Genomic DNA, 21502 nt, shown 5'->3' on the forward strand with positions numbered 1-21502 from the left:
GCTGGGAAGATGCCCTGGAGAGGGAAATGGCTACCAACTCCAGTATTCTTGCCTAGAGAATCCCATGGACAGAGGAGCCTGGCAGGCTACAGTACATGGGGTCACAAGAGTCAGACACGACTGAGCGACTAACACACATATGCTATATAACAAAGAAAAAGAAACCAAATGAAGGATTTAGAAAATCATTTTTTAAATGGCAGAGATTTGCTAAATAACAGTTAAGCTATTCCATATACGATAAAGATTTTAGTATCAATAAGTAAGCTTAAAATGTACAAAATAATTTTTTTTCTAATGGCAGTTGTGGTAGAACAGGCAATCTTGTGCTCAAACATCTTGAAAGGGCTTTTATCCAGCCCAAGCATTGATAGTCATGTCATCCTGAGAAAAAGCATAAAGCCTACCTCCTACCTCTACATCAGCTACATTAAGCAACACACACACACACACACACACACACACACACACACACACACACACACACACACGCTTTTTCAGAAACAAACAGGGAACCATATGGGAAATAACATTTTAAATGGTAGACCTGTAATGACCATGGATTCAGTCCTTCATTTAAATAAACATTAAGTAACTACCCACTATGTACCAAATGCTTGTGATACAGAGATTAATAAAATGCCTTCCCTACCCGTAACGAAAGTTCACACCTTTTGGATGATACATCTTTGGAAAAAATGCAATAAAAAGTAACTGAATGTTCCCCAAAGATGGATAAGATGGCCAGTATTAGAGCAACGAACTGCAATTAGAGGCAAAAAACATGATTAAAGTGACAATGGTTCTTTTAGGGATAGGTCAAATTGAGATTCTTAACAGAAACAAAAAGACCTGGGTAACACTGTAAACATGACGGGGAGAGACGTCCAGCCTATACATTTTTGACAATAAAACAGAATGATAGCTTCAATTATCATGTTCCTGACAGAATAAACCTTATAAGACAAAGAAAAACCATGTTCTGAACAAAAGGACATGATGTAGCTTTGGCATGTAGAATTACTTTAGAAGCAGGCTAAGCCATGGTCTGAATGTTTTTTGTACTTCCAAAATTCATATTGAAATTCTAATGCCCAGTGAAATGGTATTAGGAGGTAGGCTCTTTGAGAGATGAATAGGTCATAAAAGCATAGTCTCATGAATCAGAGTAATGCCCTTAGAAAAGAGAGCTCCCTTGCCCCTTTTACCACATGAGGATACAACAGTAAGTTAGCAGTCTGCAACCCAGAAGAGAGCTGTCATGAGAACCCAACCATGCTGGCACCCTGCTCTTGGACTTCCAGCTCCAAAAACTGTGAGAAATACATTTCTGTTGTTTATAAGCCCCACAGTCTATGATATTTTGTTATAGAAACCTGAATAGACTAAAACAGGCTAATGAAAACTTATGCTAGACTATTTCTAAGAAAACAGTATTTGCAAAAAACTACACATTTCAAGGCAAGAACCAGAGAAGCAAGATGCAGAGCAATGCATCAAACAAAATAAAAGTATAATAGTTAAAAAAAAACTATACTTAAGAACACCGATTGCTATCTTCTTTTTCATAGTAGAGATAAATGACTTCTTTGTAACTCATGTACAGGAAAGAAACACCAATAAAGCAAAGCCTTAGGTAAAAGAAGCAGTCAACTGGTTTCCGTTTCCAAGGGATAGGAGAGTGTTGATACAATAAGAAGCTTCAAGGCTGAATGGCTCTTATATCCAAACTGATCTGAAGACAGAATACTAAGTACATTCAAGACAATGTACTCAAAGGGGTTAAATGTCCCATAATCTGCCAAAGAATAAAATCATTTGACTTGGGGTTTTGTTTTTAATGTTTCTCTGGTCACGTCCAGTCAGATTTACAACCTTGGACACCAGGTGACAAATGAAGGTCCTGAGGTTTGGCCAAGAGGGCTCTGATTCTGCATGAGATGGAAAGAATCAGAGTCAAGGCCAAAAAGATCCTGGGCCACTAAACCCCAAACCAGCAAGAATCATTTTCAGTCTCCAAAACTAAACTCAAGCTAGCTCCATGACTAATTTTTAGCCATAACTTTTGACTGACAGCAGCAATCAGCATACCACACCCTATGGATCAAACCCATTCAATTTTTGTAAGTAAAGTTGTGCTGTCACAGACACTCCTTTATTTACATATTGTCCACGCCTGATCTCACACTACAATGGTAAAAGCGAGTAGCTACAACAAAAAACATACGGCCCACAGAGGAAAAAAATATTTACCATCTCATCCTTTACAGAAAAGGTTTGCTGACCACTAATTTAGAAGAAAGAAAAGGAAAGAATACCTACTAGTTATTACTTTTTCTGAAGGGCATACAGAAGAATAGACAGCTTATAGTTTAGTTCAGCAATCAAAGGAGTCTATCTCTGGGAGTTTCTCAGCAGTCCAGTGGTTAGGACTCAGCACCTTCACTGCTAAGGGCCCAGGTTGAATGCCTGGTAGGGAAAAGATCCCACAAGCTGCTCGGCATAGCCAAAAAACAAAGAGTCCATCTCTGCTATTCTTTCCCCTAATTTCTAAAATATGCTTTTTGCCATCTTGATGTGGGGATCATCTGTGAGGCATCTATGACATGGCAGCTCAAGAGCCTAATAATCACTATACATTCCTATTAAGTTTCTCAAACTTACTGTCAGACTCGAGATTGCAACCACCAGATAGACTCATATCTGTTCCTAATCCTTGCTTGCTTGCAGTAAACAGCCCAAAGCTATCTCACAGAATATAAATACTGTTTTTCATATTTAGGACATAAAATTTTGATGTGCCAGAATCTTTTAGGGAGTAAATGAGTATTTAAATGAGCATTTAAATACCTCATTTAAATACCTACCTTTTAATTATAGAATGATAAATAAGGATTTCTCCTGATCAGACCAAGTACCCTGAAATATAAATGTATCTAAAATGCAAGCCTCCCAAACCAGATACCAGTTCTGTCAGTGGCTGGTGAAGGAGATCAGACCTGAGATAGCTCAGGTATTATCTGTCTAGATTGCTCCTAGAGAGAAAAAAATGGGAATAAACAAGAGGAAACTCATCCAAAGATGTCACGAAAAGCAGGATGCTACGTTAGTGAACTCCTCTGGCCAGATGAGACAAGGACTACCTAGAGTCTGCACTGAGGAGGAATCCAGTAAATTCTAACACCGAAAGAGTGAGTACTCAGTCTTAACTTCAACTATGAAAAATTTCTTTCTCAGACAATGGGGGAGGAGAGGAATCAGCTAGCCAAAGAGAAACAAACACTGAGCCAGGGAAATGAACTTTCTCAAATCCTCCATGTTGGGAGAAAGAGGCTAAGAATCAGTATAAACTATTCTAGAAAGGGGGAAACATTCGTTTTTCAACAAGTATTTATTCAGCACCTACATACCAGGCACTAAGGTTAGAGGTACCAAACAAAACAGACAAAAACCCTCATTCTCATGGAACTTACTTACATTCCAGTGGGTGTGGCATAAAATACAGTGCATATTATATGGTGCCGAATGCTCAGAAGGAATATAGTGAACAATAGGGAGTGTTGGAGTTGGGGGTGGGGTAGCCAAAGAAGTCTACACTGCAGAGGTGGCATCTGAGTGCTTCTGGGCTATCGAGCTTTGTAGTACACCTGACAGACTAGAATAGAGGGTTAGCCCAAGAAATCAAATTCTTTAAACTCATGGAATATCCATGTGAGTCATGAGCTTACAGCTGTGATTGTCACACTGTTCTTCAGATACAGTAACATAACCTGTTCTTTATAGGGACAAAGTTCAAGAAAAGAAAGTACATAGTGTATGTTATTCTCAGTTAGATAAAAGCATACAAAAATCCCTCTCTGAAATGTTCCCAAAATAACAAAGAACTAATAAAGTATAAACTCACAAGGACAAAAAATAGAAGGAACAAGGACAGACAAGAGATGTCAACAAACAAGCAGATAAAGTTTTTAAAAATGTGAAGACCTCATACAGCACAGAACTTTTATGTAGGGAATACCATTTTGACAGTACATGGCACGATACAAGACAAACCTATAGCAAGGTAGTACTGACAAACATCTCAAACTAGATCAAAATGCTGCAGGAAAAATGTAGAGCCTACCCTGGAAAGAACAGAAAGGAAACCCTACAGGTGATTTTTTTTAATGGGTCACTGCCACACAGTTTAAGCAAGCAAGAGCCCTGCGGCCCTAGGGGATTGCCAGTCTTGGTGTTAAATTGACAATGGAAGTAGCAAAGAGACTTAATCAGCTGCCAGAATAAAACTTACTTCAAAGAAAAGGGTACATTTAAACTAAAAGCTCCTTACCTCTATACCAGTTGGTCACCAAAAGCCTAAGTTAAAAGCAAAGATAACTGCAGTAAATCTAGTTTTATCTGGGTCCCCACTGGAGAAAGGAGGAAAGGACTAGGATACCTCTTCTCTCTTAATCATACATAAATTTCAAAACCACAGAAAATAACTGAGAATTGAGCATAAGCATCCTCTAAATCCTCTAGAGAAGGGAATGGCAATCCACTCACTCCAGTATTCTTGCCTGGAGAATCCCATGGACAGAGAAGCCTGGTGGGCTACAGTCCATGGGGCCACAAAGAGCCGGACATGACTGAGTGGACATATCCTCTAATAAAATATAACCAGTGAAGGACTTCCCTGGTGATCCAATAGTTAAGAATCCACCTGCCAACACAGGGGGCATGGGTTCAATCCCTGGTCTAGGAGGATTCCACGTGCTATAAGGCAACTAGGCCTGTGCACCACAACTACTGAACCTACCTGTCCTGGAGCCTGTGCTCTTCAACAACAGAAGCCACTGCAATGGGGGCCCATGCACCACAACTAGAGAAAGTCCCATGCAGAGCAACAAAGACTCAGCACAGCCAAAAATAACAAATAAATAAAATTTTACATAAAACTAGTGAAGCAGAAAATATGACTTCTCCAACAGGTTTCAACACTTAAGACATCCAACTGTTGCAAAATCTTCCCTGAGAGAGCATAACACCTAACAAATAGCAAAAATTCTTTCCATTCTTTAAAAATCAGAAGTACCTTATTTTTCTATCATTCATTCCTCCTTTCTATAGAAGCCAACTATTTCTTCCAAATGCTCAATACAAAAAACAACGCTAGCACTTCCATGAAGGTCCAGTGGTTAATAATCTGCCATGCAGTGCAGGGGACGCTGGTTCAATTCCTGGTCAGGGAACTAAGATCCCAACATGCCACAGAGCAACTCAGCCTGCATGCTGCAACTACTGAAGTCCGTGCACTATGGAGCCCACACGCCACAACTAGAGAGCCTGCACACCACAAGTACTGAGCCTGCACACTCCAGAGTCCAAGCGCCAACAAAAACCCAACATGCTGCAAATTAAGACCCCATGCAGTCAAAGAAATTTAAAAAGGGAAAGAACAATGCTGAAGAAATTCTATTCAAAAGGGAGGGAAAATAATACTCTCCTCTTTGTTACACTTTTACAACATCTGCTACACTTACTTTTAACAGATAAAATGTGTATCAAAGTTGCTTAGTATTTTTAAAATCAAGTTCAAAAGAACTGAACATCTCCACATTTCAAGAGTTCATCACAGATTTTATTAAAGTTTCACTTTTGCTTATTTTCTGCCCTCCATAAAATTATTGGAAAATATCTAAAAATTAAAGATAGAAATACTAGAGAGCAGAAACTAGTATAAACACAAGGGTAAGAGTACCAAAAAGATTTCTTACAAATATCATCTCAAATTTTTTTCTGTTGATAATAATCTTAAAAGTACAAGCTGAACACTTCTCGCGTTTTTTAATTTAAAAACAAAGATCTATAGAAAATGCACTAAGTTTGTCTTTATGGATATTCTTCAACAGTCACATTTATTCTTAGTAACATATACCATATAATGTACATCTTACCTATTAAAGATTTGATATTTTCTAAGATTAAATCACTAGTAATATTTCCAGATAAATCTTGCCCCAATTCAGCAATCAGCTTGGCGTAACCTTCATTTTCTTCTCTTAACAAATTAAATTTTTGCTGCTTATAACTGAAATTAGATAAACATCACAAAGCAGATAAAATTAATTTCAATTAACAGGCCTGCATAAGATTAATGTATTCTTTTCATTGAATTTTCTTACTCTTATATTAAATCACCAAAAGAACAGCTGTTGAAAGTTTACCTCTTTGTGTATCTTTTAGGATAGAAAATAACAGTGATTCATAAGAGACACCCCAATATGAATTACACAGGGGAAACCAGCTACACAAGGAAATGATACTGCTAACATAACACTATCTCCATCATTGACAAGAATATACTCTAGTTGTAAATTATTTTACTGGTAGTAATAAAAACATTGATTATTTTAACTTCTAATAAGGAAAAAAAATTAACATTGGTTTCACACAGGTAAAGTTCACTGCTGACTCAATAACCATAGGCCACTCTTAGAAAGAAAAAACACAAGACACACTCTAACAGCAAAAACAACTAAAGTCTTCAAAACACCTTTAAAAACTTCTGGTATTCAACATGGGAAGTAAAAAACATACACAGGCACTTGATCTGCAACATAAAAATACATGTACTTACAAGAGTTTTGTCTTGATTTTAACTGACTTTTGATTGAATTGCTGTGATTGTTTGATAAGCCCTAATGATTCCAATGTTTCTGGATCCAAGCGTTCCTTTAGAACTGTGTCTGAAACTAAATACTGTATTAAAAAATATTAAAGGCCATTTATTCCTCAGCATTCCAACTATGCATCCACAATCTTAAAACATGCAAAATAATTTTCTCAAATAAGAATATTAAAATCACATATTATATATATACACATATACAACTTTATAAAATATACAACTTTATAAAGTTGTAAACTTTATACAACTTTATAAAAAGGCTTAGAACTTCAGTTTAACAAAAATGACTCTCAAAGTATTGAAAAATACACCATGTAGCTTTTTAAAAGTTCACTAAAAATTATATGCATGCTCTCCATAGCCTACAAATGACAAGAACTAGAGATGTAATTCTGATTAAAATTGAATTTTCTTTAAAATAATGCAGCACTTCAGCCTTCTTTGGTTTCTACTGTTTAAGTCAGATTCTAGTGCAGCAAAGACAAGGACATTCTTCCAGGTCTAAGTAATGCCATTCCTCCTTGGTTCTAAATTTATGAACATAAAATGGTTTATTAGACAATGATTATAACAAGTTCTAGAATCTATTATTTTTAAACTACCTCCATTCTTTTCCTCATTGCCTAATAGTTTATGAAAAATCGTTCAGTTTAAAAGCTAATCCACATCATTTCTACTCATCTGATAGATGCTTACCTTTTCCTTAGTTAGAAACTTTCTAGGTCAGGAGTATCCACCAAAGGTTCTATATGCATAGATAGTTTGATACAGTAGCATGCCTATTTCATAGAAATAGCATGTCTAATTTTACAAAGCATTCCATTTCAAAACCCAAGTCTCACCTTATAATGAACAGTCAACTGAATGTCAATATCCTTCTCCATTAACATGATTAATTGTCATTACAATCATTCCATAAAAAATTGAGAAATGGAAAGTATTTTTTAAAACTTACCAAACATGCTAATACCAATTGTGTAAAATAGTCTCTCTTGCTTTTTTCTTCTAAACAATTTGTCTCAATATCTACAATGATGAAGGAAAAAAAGGTGAAAGTTTGATTGATTTTTCTAGACTACAGAACTATAACATACCTCGCTTCTTTAAAACTAGCTGAACTTAAAATACCTCATTCTGAATTGGGGGGAAAATTTTAAACTGTGATAAGCATAAGCAGTCCTTCATACACATATGAATAATTAGAATTAGTTTCTCATGATATTGAAGACTGAGCCTGTGACCAATGGTATATCCATAAAATGGTCAGTTGATTATGGAGCTATGTGCTAAGGCATTGGAAGCAACAAAGCTTCAAAAAACTACTGCTTTCAAAAAAAAAAAAAGGAAACATTCGGGAATTTCCTGGTGGTCCAGTGGTTAGTACTTGGTGTTTTCACTACCCAAGGCCTGGGTTCAACCCTTGGTTGAGGAACTAAGGACCCACAAGTCATGTGGTATAGCCAAGAAAAAAAAAATGGAAACATTCAAGCAAAGTTTAAATGACCATGTGTCAGAGACAATAAGGTGGAAAATTGAACTGGGTGATAACAAAGATCTCTTCTAATACTAAAGACACTATTATTCATGAAGATCAAGCCTTTGACTGACTACACTGGTACCACATACCATGTTCTAACCAAGCTACTTGGTCACCAACTCTATGAAAACTGTATTAAAAGATATTTTTAACATCTTATTTTGAATTACAATTCTAGTCAGCAAAGAAAAATTCAGTGAAGGTTTTCATTTTCTTCCTACTTAAATATTTTTTTAAGAAAATGACACCTCCTTGAGCTTCAGTAAATTATTCAAAGAATTTGTCAAACAATTTTCTCATCTAAAGTATACAGGAAATAAACAATTAGTTCTAAACGCTAAGGATCAAAAACTTCAACCAGGATTAGCAGGATTACAAGACTGATTTCAGAATTATTGTTTTAACTGATGACACACCATTACTTTACTTTAAAAATCAACATATTTAAAATGTACTACAGAAAAAGGCACCCATTTTAGTGATGCAATAAAAATTCTCCTCTAAGAGTTCTAGGGTTCCCCTCAGACAGACATTGTACCACTGCTTTCCTTCAGTTTATTTTCTATTGACATCACTAAGAATCAAAAGAGAAGAGGACCTTGTTAAACACATCCACATTTTCCTGGCTCTTTTCCACTTTTCCATCTTGGAAAGTGCCATTTCCCAACATTCTGACTACTATAGCTAAGCACACAATCAGATCAAGGGTATTAAGGGAATTTCAGGGTGCAATTTATACACCCTGTAATGTACTATAAATTCCAGTATAATCTCAATCCCTCAGTAAGACTTTAAATTCATGTGCATCTCGTCAACCCTTTCCAGGGACTCCCAAGTGGTCTCCCCACTAGCTGGTTTTCTGGTCCCTCCCCAGCCTAGAACTTCAAACATACTGATCTTGAGAGGTCAGGACTAAATTGGGCCTCTTCTTTTAACCAATATCTATCTACTCTCCAAGGCCCTACAGTCTCTAAAATCTACCTCCAAAGTCCCTAAAATGAGAGTACTTGGGTAGCAGGTTCATCTTCTACAAACCAAATATACTCTCCTCTTAGCCACCAGACCTGATTAAAATACAACTCTCTGGGTTCTGACCATGTTAGGAAATGCTTAATGGGACCTCAGTAAATTTATTAGCTAAGTTATCTCAATCATCAACACAGGAATCTATTATTCAAATTATGCCTTCCCTGTTTAATTTATTCTTTTTATTCTAACTCATGAAACTATTCCAATAAATTCATATACTATTCCTGACTCCTAAACCCCAAATCAGCATCAAAGTTCTCTCTAATTTCCCTCTGATTTTACTAAAAAGTCCTCAGTCATTTAAAACTCTAGGCCCACTATTACCAATCACCTAACCCAGCTCAGAGATCCCAACAGTGCATCAAGTTACACCACACTTTCCTTTTGGGTTAATATATTAATACCTCTCAGGCCCGCTCACCCTTACATGATCAGTCTTTTAAAGGAAAATGCTATCTCAACCAGGGAAGTACAGCACTGATTTCCCTTATAATTGTCAAAATATTAGAAAGACAACATGATGCAGTAAAAAGATCATGGACTCTAGAACCGAAAAAGACCCAGGTTCAAATTCTGCCTTACTAGTTGTGTGGCCTTGAGAAATTACTTTCCTAAGCTTCAATTTTCTGATCCATAAACCTCCCTTACAGAAAACATTAAATGTTTTCTGAACATATAGAAGATGGTCCAAAATGGCACCCATATTATTATTACTGTTATAATCATTATAATTATCATGATCTTTATCATTAGAGATAGCTCACATTCTTACTCCTATTCCCCTATCTTGGTCTGGGGTCACCCTGGGATCATTTTTTTTTCTGCCAAGGGTAGGAGTGGGTGAGTGAGGGGGGCAGGTGTGGGAAATTCTCTTTCCAAGTTTGCCATCCTAATCTTGCTTGTAAAAATGGACTGGATAGGCTAAAAGAAATTTCCCAAGAGCAACCAAACATCATCTTCATGAATTCATGTTACTAGTAAAAAGCAATGATTTGTAACAATCATTCTTATTACTACACAACTATGAAGGGAAAATATATCCTAATAAGTCAATAAAAAAACAAATTACTAGAACTTTACTGATAAACTGATAACTGATTACCCAGAGAAAGACAAAAATATATTTCTGACACTATCAAGGACTAACAGCTTCCACAAAATGATATCTACAAATCATTCTTTCAGACTTATAAACATATCAGTTCAGTTCAGTTGCTCAGTCGTGTCCAGCTCTTTGCAACTCCATGGACTGCAACACACCAGGCTTCCCTGTACATCACCAACTCCCGGAGTTTGCTCAAACTCATGTCCATCAAGTCAGTGATGCCATCCAACCATCTCAGCCTCTGTCGTCCCCTTCTCCTCCTGCCTTCAATCTTTTCTAGCATCAGAGTCTTTTCTAATGAGTCAGTTCTTCACGTCAGGTAGCCAAAGTATTTGAGTTTTTCAGCTTCAACATCAGTCCTTCCAATGAATATTCAGGACTGATTTCTTTTAGGATGGACTGGTTGGATCTCCTTGCAGTCCAAGGGACTCTCAAGAGTCTTCTCCAACACCACAGTTCAAAAGCATCAATTCTTCAGCGCTCAGCTTTCTTTATGGTCCAACTCTCACATCCATACATGACTACTGGAAAAACCATAGCTTTGACTAGACGGACCTTTGTCGGCAAAGTAATGTCTCTGCCTTTTAATATGCTGTCTAGGTTGGTCATAACTTTTCTTCCAAGGAGCAAACATCTTTTAACTTCATGGCTGCAATCACCATCTGCAGTGATTTTGGAGCCCCCAAAATAAAATCTGTCACTGTTTTCATTGTTTCCCCATCTATTTGCCGTGAAGTGATGGGGCCGGATGCCATAATCTTTGTTTTTTGAATGTTGAGTTCTAAGCCAGCTTTTTCACTCTCTTTTACTTTCATTACTTTCATCAAGAGGCTCTCAGTTCCTCTTCACTTTCTGCCACAAGGGTGGTATCATCTGCGTATCTGAGGTTATTGATATTTCTCCTGGCAATCTTGATTCCAGCTTGTGCTCCATCCAGCCTGGCATTTCTCATGATGTACTCTACATATAAGTTAAATAAACAGAGTGACAATATACAGCCTTGACCTACTCCTTTCCCAATTTGGAACCAGTTCATTGTTCCATGTCTGGTTCTAACTGTTACTTCTTGACCTGCAGATTTCTCAGAAGGCAGATAAGGTAGTCTGGTATTCCCATCTCTTGAAGAATTTTCCAGTTTGTTGTGATCCACAGTCAAAGGCTTTGGCATAGTCAATAAAGCAGCTGTTTTTCTGGAACTCTCTTGCTTTTTCTATGATCCAACGGATGTTAGGAGGTTGATCTCTGGTTCCTCTGCCTTCTCTAAATCCAGCTTGAACATCTGGAAGTTCCTGGTTCACATGTGTTGAAGCCTTGCTTGGAGAATTTTCAGCATTACTTTGCTAATGTGTGAGATGAGTGCAATTGTGAGGCAGTTTGAACATTCTTTGGCATTGCCTTTCTTTGGAATTGGAATGAAAACTGACCTTTTCCAGTCCTGTGGCCACTGCTGAGTTCCCCAAATTTGTTGGCATATAGAGTTTGAGTGCAGCACTTTCACAGCATCATCTTTCAGGATTTGAAATAGCTCAGCTACAATTCCATCACCTCCACTAGCTTTGTTTATAGTGATGCTTCCTAAGGCTCACTTGACTTTGCACTCCAGGATATCTGACTCTAGGTGAGTGATCACAACGTCGTGGTTATCTGGGTCATTAAGATCTTTCTATATAGTTCTTCTGTGTATTCTTGCCACCTCTTCTTAATATCTTCTGCTTCTGTTAGGTCCATACTGTTTCTGTCCTTTATTGAGCCCATCTTTGCATGAAATGTTCCCTTGGTATCTCTAATTTTTTTGAAGAGATCTCTAGTCTTTCCCATTCTATTGTTTTCCTCTATTTCTCTGCACTGATCACTGAGGAAGGCTTTCTTATCTCTCCTTGCTATTCTTTGGAACTCTGCATTCAAATGGGTGTATCTTTCCTTTTCTCCTTATAGTAAAAACAATATTTTAAATTGAAACTTGACTTATGTTGTATTTATTTGTAATATAATATCTTTAGCACCTGCTCTAAAAATTAAAATCAATCAATCCAATAGATAGCAAAGACAAATACTTTATCATCTAAATCAGGAGTTTTAAGTTTGACAGAACACACAATTAATAATCACGCCAGGGAAAACAAAACAGAAAGGGGACATACTGTCATCCAATCAACTGTCTGCTCTTTTCATTTATCACTCACAGTCCACATACATTTTGACCTATTCACAACATTACTGATGTTATAAAATCTTAAACATCATGAAGGATCAAGGACCAGGCATTTAGATTTGTTGCAATCAAATTCCAGATTCTCAGTAAGACAAATTAAGTAAGCTATCTCATTCTAAGAGTTAAGATTAATGAGCTAAAGTAAAGTAATTCATTCCAGCCTAAAAAACTCTCAGAGAATAAGTCTTATTTTAAAGTGAATATTATAATGTCTGGTAATGTTTTCTAACAGATCAAAGTTACAGAAAGTTTAAAACTGATGTGGAAAACTGTGCTCAGATACTTTAATTCAGATTTAAGATCAGAGAAATATATTTGTAATATACATTATTTTTCAAATCCATGCTTCCCATGGAGGGATACTACCTTTTGTTCCAAGTCAAAGAAATTCCATTCTTATCTTGCATGTGAAAATGAAAGTCACTCAGTCGTCTCTGACTCTTTGCGACCCAATGGACTGTACTGTCCATGGAATTCTCCAGGCCAGAATACTGGAGTGGGTAGCCTTTCCCTTCTCCAGGGAATCTTCCCAACCCAGGGATTGAACCCAGGTCTCCCACATTGCAGGTGGATTCTTTACCAGCTGAGCCACCAGGGAAGCCCAAGAATACTGGAATGGGTAGCCTATCCCTTCTCCAGGGATCTTGCATGAATTCTTATTTATTCTGGACAAAGAGAGAAGTTTTATTTCCAAAGCTGGTTTCTTATCCTCAAAACAAAAGTATTTTTGATTACTTTGGCTCCTCTTACTCTTTCTAAAATTAAAAATCAAAAGAGTACAATAGCAAAGTAATTATCTCTTGAGTGTCCTAAGTTTGATATTCTGACATTCACTGATAACCTGCATTGAATAATATTAATTAGGTGGTTACTAAAATCTGAATAATTCAGACTAACTTCAGAAAACCTGGATTTTTAAACCTGAAATGACTTAACTTAGCTCAATTTTATACAAAGATACATTTGGAAAAATTCAAACCATTTAAATTATAAAGTAGAACTATTTAAATATAGTGATTAAACTCACATTTGACTTGCAATACTATATTCTCTATAAAGTAAAAAAAATATAATCTAGATTTGTAGAAACATTTGTAAAATCCTTAGCTTAAAAAAATATTTTATTTAACAAAGAACATTAATTTTCCAAACACCTTTTACAAGTGAAATAAAGGCTATTTATAAGTGAAATTAATACAGGCTTATTAATACCTACCTAATATGCAGAATACATCAGCAAGAATGGAGGGCATGTCCTCACGAAATTCCTAATTAAAAAAATATACAATTATTCATAGTAAATACTAGAATAGCACACTAGCAAGTATTATGCGTTCACAATAACACTCTTCAGTAAAACTTAAAAACAAACCCCTAATACCACTATGTTGACAAATAAAATTCTTCAAATTTCATAATATAGAGAAAATTAAAACAGGGAGATAATGGTTAGAAAACCTGTTTAAATGTCTACCATGAAATAACTTGAGTTAAAAAAAAATGAACCTTAAACAAGCACCTCAGGAAATAATAAAAAACACAAATGAGTAACATTTTTCCAATGAAGTTTCATGTCAGAAACCACTGGAATTTGTGGAGTACCTTACACCTATCTAAAGTAAGATTGTTTGAAATGGTACGTTTTTCATCTAAAACTTTAAATGCTGTGCTCATACCTGAGTCAACATTGACCTAAGCAAAAATCATAGTATTCAGAACAGAAATCTGAAAAATGCAATAAGTACAAGCAGTTGTCTCATAACTCAAGATTCTCTGAAGATGAAAATAATTACCAAAAATCTATATTTTCTTTATGCACTGATGTTTGCAGTCTTTGGAGAAACGGATCCAACATTTATAATAGATTTGTCTCCTGACTTCACACTCCCATGCCCAGTTTTAGAGCCATTTTTCATTAGTAAGGATCACTGTTCAATTACTGCAATTAGTTTGCTGGCACTATAGCAACACTAAAATTAGCCTATTTTCAGAAGAGTAAAGAAAAGAAATATAATTCTAAAGAAAAACCTGGCAGCTGTAAGAGACACAAGATATGTTTCTGTGGCTAAGATAAGGGAGAGTGCAATATGGGACTATGAGAATCTAGCCATGACAAAGGATCCAGCTGCAGAAGTATATATATATTACTAAGCACTCAAAGAAAGGGAGGCTACATAAGAATGAAACACATTAAGTTCATTTGGACTATTCACTCTCAATAAGTGGGAAGAGTATTAGAATCAGATTCCATTAACACAATAAACCCTATACTCATGCCCAATTTACAGAATGAAATGACCTTAATTGCCAATCAGACATTAGTCTTTTCTTAAGGGCTATGAAATCTGGCTATATCTACTTGAATGAAAGTGCTCCAAAATAATAGAGCAAGATAAGAGTTTTCAAACACAGAATATCACTTATTGAAGAAATAGAGTACTCCTACATGAACTAATCAGATAGAGACAGTTTAGGGGTAAAAGAGAAACTCATACTGAACCTCTACTGCTCAAATACATCTCAACATGGGGGGGGGGGAATCACAACAACTAAACACAGAAATTCCTTAAGACTATCCTTGGGGAAGCAGAAAAATCATACAAAGCTAAAGGCTACAGACATTTAAAGCCTACAGAAATTCATACAGATATCAAGAAACTCCAGGTACCACCTCAAAAATACTTATTATGAAAGCTGTTCTCAACTGGACATGAACCTTTATTTATACAAGTGTAAAAATGTGTGTTAGTGGCTCAGTCGTATCTGACTCTTTGTGACCCCATGGACTGTATCCTGCCAGGTTCCTCTGTCCATGGAATTCTCCAGGAAAGAATACTGGAGAGGGTTGCCATTCCCTTTTCCAGGGAATCTCCTACTCAGGTCTCCTGCATTGCAGGCAGTTTCTTTACCATCTGAGCCACCGGGGAAGCCTACTAAACAAAAGAGTGAAACAAAGTTTTTTTTCTCACCTTTAAATAGCCACTGAAAGGTGAGGAAAAAAATCTAGTTATTATTTTCTATTATTTTCTAAAGCAAACATGAAAATTAGCATTAAGTTAGAATCATACAACTTCATTTTAAAATAATTTCATCCTCAGCTTTTAAAATATATTTAATATCTAAATATAACCACAAACAAAAGAAAATGTCTTCTTATGTTAATATTGAGAGAACATTCTAACCAATATTTTTTATAGATGTCTTTGCCCTCCCAGCTTACCTAATATTTTCTGCTCTACTCATAGCCACAGAAAAAGATTAAAATACCTATATTACTGTCCAGCAACAATGGCTTACCATTTTGAATAAAATAAAACACAAGTTAAACTTCAGGATCCCTTGTATCAAAGGCAAAAAAAAAATGTAACAATTATAAAATTTAAAAAACATATGCATACTTACACTAATGTCACTAAGAACATTAGATGCCTGTTCATGCTTTAGATTTCCTTTAATGACATGGTATGATAATTCATAAAGAGCTTGCTGGAAATCTGTCAAACATAAAAGAAAGAGTATAAGGACACAATCTCTTGAACATGAAAGATAGACCCTCTAAGGGAAGACCTATGTATTTCCTACTTCTCAGATTATAAACACCAATAATGATTAAGAAAAATATATTTCTACCGCTTTTCTCTAGCAGATTTTTTTCCTTTTATTTTCACAAAAACACAATACTTAAAGAGTAGAAAAAGGCATGCTGCGGTTCATGGGGTCGCAAAGAGTCAGACACGACTGAGTGACTGAACTGAACTGAACTGACTGCACTACTGTAACATAACTATTGCTTGAGCACTTCCTTCCAATCCTTTTCTATATGTCTACATATTTTACATACTTGCATTCAGAGTTCACATCATTTGGTACTCTGATTCCCCGAAAAACACTTTTAAAAGTATTTCCTCCTAGTACCAAAGTCTACAAAATTATTTTTAAGGACTGTGTAGAACTCCAGCAAATGAATATAAATTAACCATTCTTCTCACCAAGAGATTTTGCAGATTTTTCTAACTACATTCAGATTATAGTTAATTCAATCTCAGGGCTACACTGACAACAAACAGGTAAGGAATAACAGTAAATATAAAACCCATACCAAACCTAAACCTCAATTTTTCCTATATTTCCATCAGAATTCAAACTAAAATATATTCAGCCCTCTGTATCCACAAATTCTGTACCCAAGAATATGAAGGACTGACTTTATTCACTGTACTATGCAATTTTATATAAGGGACTTGAGGATACTCAGATTTTGCTATTCGAGGGGGCTCCTGGAACCAATTCCCTGTAGATACTAAGGGATGATCATAATTACATATGTACATACAGACCAAAAAAACAGCAGTCCTGTGAGAATTATCAACCACAAGTACAGTTGTCTCATTCACAATTAGCCCTTTCCTGGAGGAGTTTTGGGAGGAGGTAGAAGTTAATGGTCAGGTGAACATATCCTTCCAGCTACCTTTTTCTTTAGTCCCAAACACTAAAATCTTTACCTTCTTCCTCTCTTTAAAAGTAAGAAAACAAGTAACTCTAAAAACATTAATGTAAAACAAAGTCAATTTATAACCCCCTTTTGAAGGAAATCAAAAAATCTTTCAGGGCAACATAGCAAGTTAAGAAATCAAATATTTAGGAGTTTCCTGGTGGTCTAGTGGTTAGGGGAGAAGTCTGCCATGTTTTCCAACCGTAAAGTTTCTATTTCGCCCTTTGAAATAAGTGTCTCCTCGGGAGCTACTTTGAGATATTGGAATGTAAACAAGTTGTTTCTCTTGTTACTTGCGCCCCCTAGTTTTGCCTAAGGTTTCAGTAATAGCGGTTGATGCAGTGTCAGCGCTGGTGGCTCCGAGTATTGCCCAGGCCGATTGCTCTCTCACAAGATTATAACCCTCATAACAGCAATGGCACCCCACTCCAGTACTCTTGCCTGGAAAATCCCATGGGCGGAGGAGCCTGGTAGGCTGCAGTCCATGGGGTTGCTAAGAGTCGGACACGACTGAGCGACTTCACTTTCACTTTTCACTTTCATGCATCGGAGAAGGCAATGGCAACCCACTCCAGTGTTCTTGCCTGGAGAATCCCAGGGACGGGGGAGCCTGGTGGGCTGCCGTCTGTGGAGTCACGCAGAGCTGGACATGACTGAAGTGACTTAGCAGCAGCAGCTAGTGGTTAGGACTCGGTGCTTTCACTGCCATGGCCTGGGTTCAATTACTGTTCAGGGAACTGAGAGTCCACAAGCCATTCAGCTCAGCCATAAAAATAAAAAAATGTTTAAAAGAAATCAAATACTTAAAAATCTCCTTTGGTCTACTACTAGCCACAAAAAAGGAACATAATAGAAATCAAAACTTGTATCAATCTCCCCTTAAACAATGAAAATAGTATTTTATAATGAAATTAATTTATCCACTAAATTATTCACAAAAGAAATATAGCCAGATTATCCAAATTCCTTATGAAGGATTCATTAAATATATTCTACCTTTCTCACAAATATGCCTTCATTATGCTTATAATAAATTCATAAAAACTAAAATGCAAAGGAAAAATCTGTTACTATGGTTGGAATATGAGGTCATTTTGATGCTTTCAATTTCCATTAATAAAATGCTTTTGTAACAAATAATATTCATTTGAAATTATCCACATAACTAAGATTTTTTAAAAAGCACTCACTCACTGAAGAACAAAACAGCTGAGCATCATAAACTAAATTCCCACAAGAATATGGGCTCACAGGGGCTGAGGGAATTCTAACCTTAATCAAAGGAGATTAAAATAGAGAACAAATGGCCCAGGTCATTTTGCTGACACTGACACCAAAACAATCACAATGTAATCCACAAAGTAGCAAAGACAGTTCCCAATTCACATGTCATTTAAATGCCCATTTAAATGGCTAGGAACTTCTGTTGTATTTTATCCACAGAAATAGTAAGTGATGTCTTAGAGACTACCAAGGCTAGTCCACAAAACCCTGCTAAATCTACACTAAAATTGAAAAACTTTAGATTTACAATGGGGAGGAAAATTTATAACCCTTATAATTATACAGAAAAGAATAAATGCTAACATTTCAGAAAAAGCAGCTTCAAGAACAGCCACAAGTAAAAGGGATTTCTAGAGATTCTAGACATTTTTTGTGAAATATGAGCATTTTAGCCACTAGTTATGTCAAATATCACTAGGAATGCTCATGTTCATCAGCCATCCTTACTATGTTATTTTATGGGGGGGGGGGACTTATAAAAAGAACTTATAAAAGCAGCAGCATGTGCAAGGGAAACTGCCTTCCTGAAATGAAATCAATTTGGAGAGAGAGGCAAAAAGAGAAAAGGCAGAAGGAACAATACACAAAGTCAATCCCCCTGAGATATACAAAGGAAATTCTAAAGAAACAACATTCAGTTCCCTGCAAGTAGGCAAGAGCAAGAAAGAGAAAGTGAAAGTGAAGTCGCTCCGTCGTGTCCAACTCTTTGCGACCCCATGGCCTACCAGGCTCCTCGGTCCACGGGATTTTCCAGGCAAGAGTACTGGAGTGGGTTGCCATTTCCTTCTCCAGGGGAATCTTCCCAACCCAGGGATCGAATTCAGGTCTCCCACATTGCAGGCAGACGCTTTAACCTCTGAGCCACCAGGGAAGCCCAGAGAAGCCCCACAATTGAGCCAATGAGGCCACACCCCTACTAATTTGAGTTTCATACATGAATCAGAACAACCATGCAAATTAACAATAGTCTGATAGTTATTAAAGATCTAAATAGTTCCATTTAAAAATGTTAAGAGTAACCACCCTGTTATGCTATTTATACTTTCTCTGAGAATTTCTTTTTTTTTATCCACTTAAGGTTTCAAACACAAACAAGATACAAGTTAACTGAGAAGTTAGAAACTTGTTTCAAACATGAGGAGGGGGAAAAGTACCCAATGCTTTTTAAAAGGACTCTTTTTTTAGTCTTACTCTTCTGACAGTCAACTGACTTATTCAAAAACGGCATTATATTAACAACCTCAAAAATCTTTATGAATGATCTGAAATTTTAAAAGCAGGATGACTGTAAAATAACTTTGGGGATTGAGCAAGGAGTGTTAACAAGTCTTACCCAAATGACAGAAAAATGGTTCATTCATTCATTTGAAAATGCTTTCTACTCAAAAATCCAAATGTTCTTCAAAAAGTATATATTCTCATATTAAGATAATCTTTAATTTTTGATAAAATAAACATTTACAGAAAATTATCTAATAACTTATTTAAAATAGAATATTGATTATAAATTATTTTTCCAAATTGGAAAAAAATGTCATTGATTCTACCCCCAGTGAAAGCTATATATGAAAATGGTTTAAATTACTGGGCATCATTGCTTTTGTTTTTGCCCCTCCTTTTCTGAATCCATATATCTAATTTTAAATTCAAAAAAATTAAACAGCAAATTCTCTAAAAATAACTAAAAATTTACATTCAGTGTAATTGCATAACACTTTTCTTAATAAATCATATTTGAGATATGCAGTCATAAACAACTCCTTTGCTTGTAATGTTTTCCATGACAACTGCCTTTAACAAGATCCCCTGATACCACCTAAACATAACCAGCTTTAGTAAAAACACTGAACCTCAGTTTCTGCAAGTTTCCTAGCACAAACAAGATCAGAATTAGTTTCTCTTTCCATGCTAGCTCTTCTATTTATAAAATTTAATGGAAAACAGGGTATTTTATTAATTTTGACCAAGCCAAATCTTATAGCTATGATACTTTTAAAAGTCTTACCTCTGTAAGTTGAACTATCGTGGCTTTTATTTTCACTGAGGATCCGGCATAAATGTAAACTAGAATAAAACAAATAATCTGTATTAATTTCTACTTCTAACACAGATAATCCTTATACAGCAAATTCTATCAACTAAAAACATCTGGAAATGTATTACACATTTTAATTTAAATTACACACTTATAATTTAAATAAAATAACCTAAAAACCATAATTGGAAAATGCTAATGAATCAAGACATTATTTTGAATGAAAATAGGTAAATGAAAGAATGAAAAGCACTTATTCTGCCTTTTGTATACAAACCAACAGTTGATAAGAAATGCCTCTGTTAGTATTTCAGCTAACAAAGGTATGATAGAACAGCACCATTTTTAAGTCCTTAATAAATTCAAGGATCTAGGCATCTATCAATGGCTGTTCACATCCTAAGACGCAATCAGATATTATGTGCCTCCTGATCCTAATACAAGAATACACCACCACGTATGAAGTTGTCTTTGAGGAGGGGGAGCAAAGCTTAAATACAAACTGTGGGAAACTCTACAGGACAATGGCCCAGTCTCTTCAACAAATATATTACAAGGAAAAATAAAAGATGGTGGGGGACCCTCAGGATAAAAAAGGCTTAAGAAGTACATCTATTGCAACGTATGCACTTCCCTCGTGGCTCAGATGGTAAAGAATCCACCTGCAATGCAGAAGACCTGAGTTCGATCCCTGGGCTGGGAAGATCCCCTGGAGGAGGGCATGGCAACCCACTCCAGTATTCTTGCCTGGAGAATCCCCATGGACTAGAGCCTGCCAGGCTCCTCTGTCTATGGAACTTCCCAGGCAAGAATACTGGAGCAGGTTGCCATCTCCTATTCCAGGGGATCTTCCCGACTCAGGGATCGACCTGCTTCTCTTATGTCTCCTACATTGGCAGGTGCATTCTTTGCCACTGAGACACTTGGGAAGCTCCATTAAATATGTACAGATATATAAATTGAAAAATATTGAAATACATCAAGGTTAACATGGGTTTATCCCAAATACACAAAGTTGGTTCAAATTAATTTACCACATTAAACTTTTAAAATCACAAAATAGTTCAGAAAGTTTCTATTCTTAGTTTTCTACATCTTTTTATGCATAAATGACATTTGACAAAATTCAATAACCATT

General features: G+C 36.1%; 1 protein-coding gene across 36 annotated transcripts in view; it reads right to left on the bottom strand.

Annotated features, from left to right (window-relative positions):
* THOC2 (THO complex subunit 2) overlaps nucleotides 1-21502 on the bottom strand; it is a 118454-nt gene that overhangs the window by 83113 nt on the left and 13839 nt on the right. For all 36 annotated transcript variants that reach the window (XR_009598885.1, XR_006058352.2, XR_006058353.2 and 33 more), the window contains exons 2-7: nucleotides 20335-20393; nucleotides 15956-16047; nucleotides 13770-13821; nucleotides 7626-7696; nucleotides 6620-6741; nucleotides 5937-6070 (exon numbers count right to left, since the gene is read on the bottom strand). Coding sequence is in view for 32 of the 36 variants with exons in the window: in XM_042242159.2 (XP_042098093.1) it covers nucleotides 5937-6070; nucleotides 6620-6741; nucleotides 7626-7696; nucleotides 13770-13821; nucleotides 15956-16047; nucleotides 20335-20393 (530 nt within the window). In the remaining 4 variants the exon portion in view is untranslated. The remainder of the gene's footprint in view (nucleotides 1-5936; nucleotides 6071-6619; nucleotides 6742-7625; nucleotides 7697-13769; nucleotides 13822-15955; nucleotides 16048-20334; nucleotides 20394-21502) is intronic.

Source organism: Ovis aries, chromosome X (assembly GCF_016772045.2).
Source record: "Ovis aries strain OAR_USU_Benz2616 breed Rambouillet chromosome X, ARS-UI_Ramb_v3.0, whole genome shotgun sequence".
Lineage (NCBI taxonomy): Eukaryota > Metazoa > Chordata > Mammalia > Artiodactyla > Bovidae > Ovis > Ovis aries.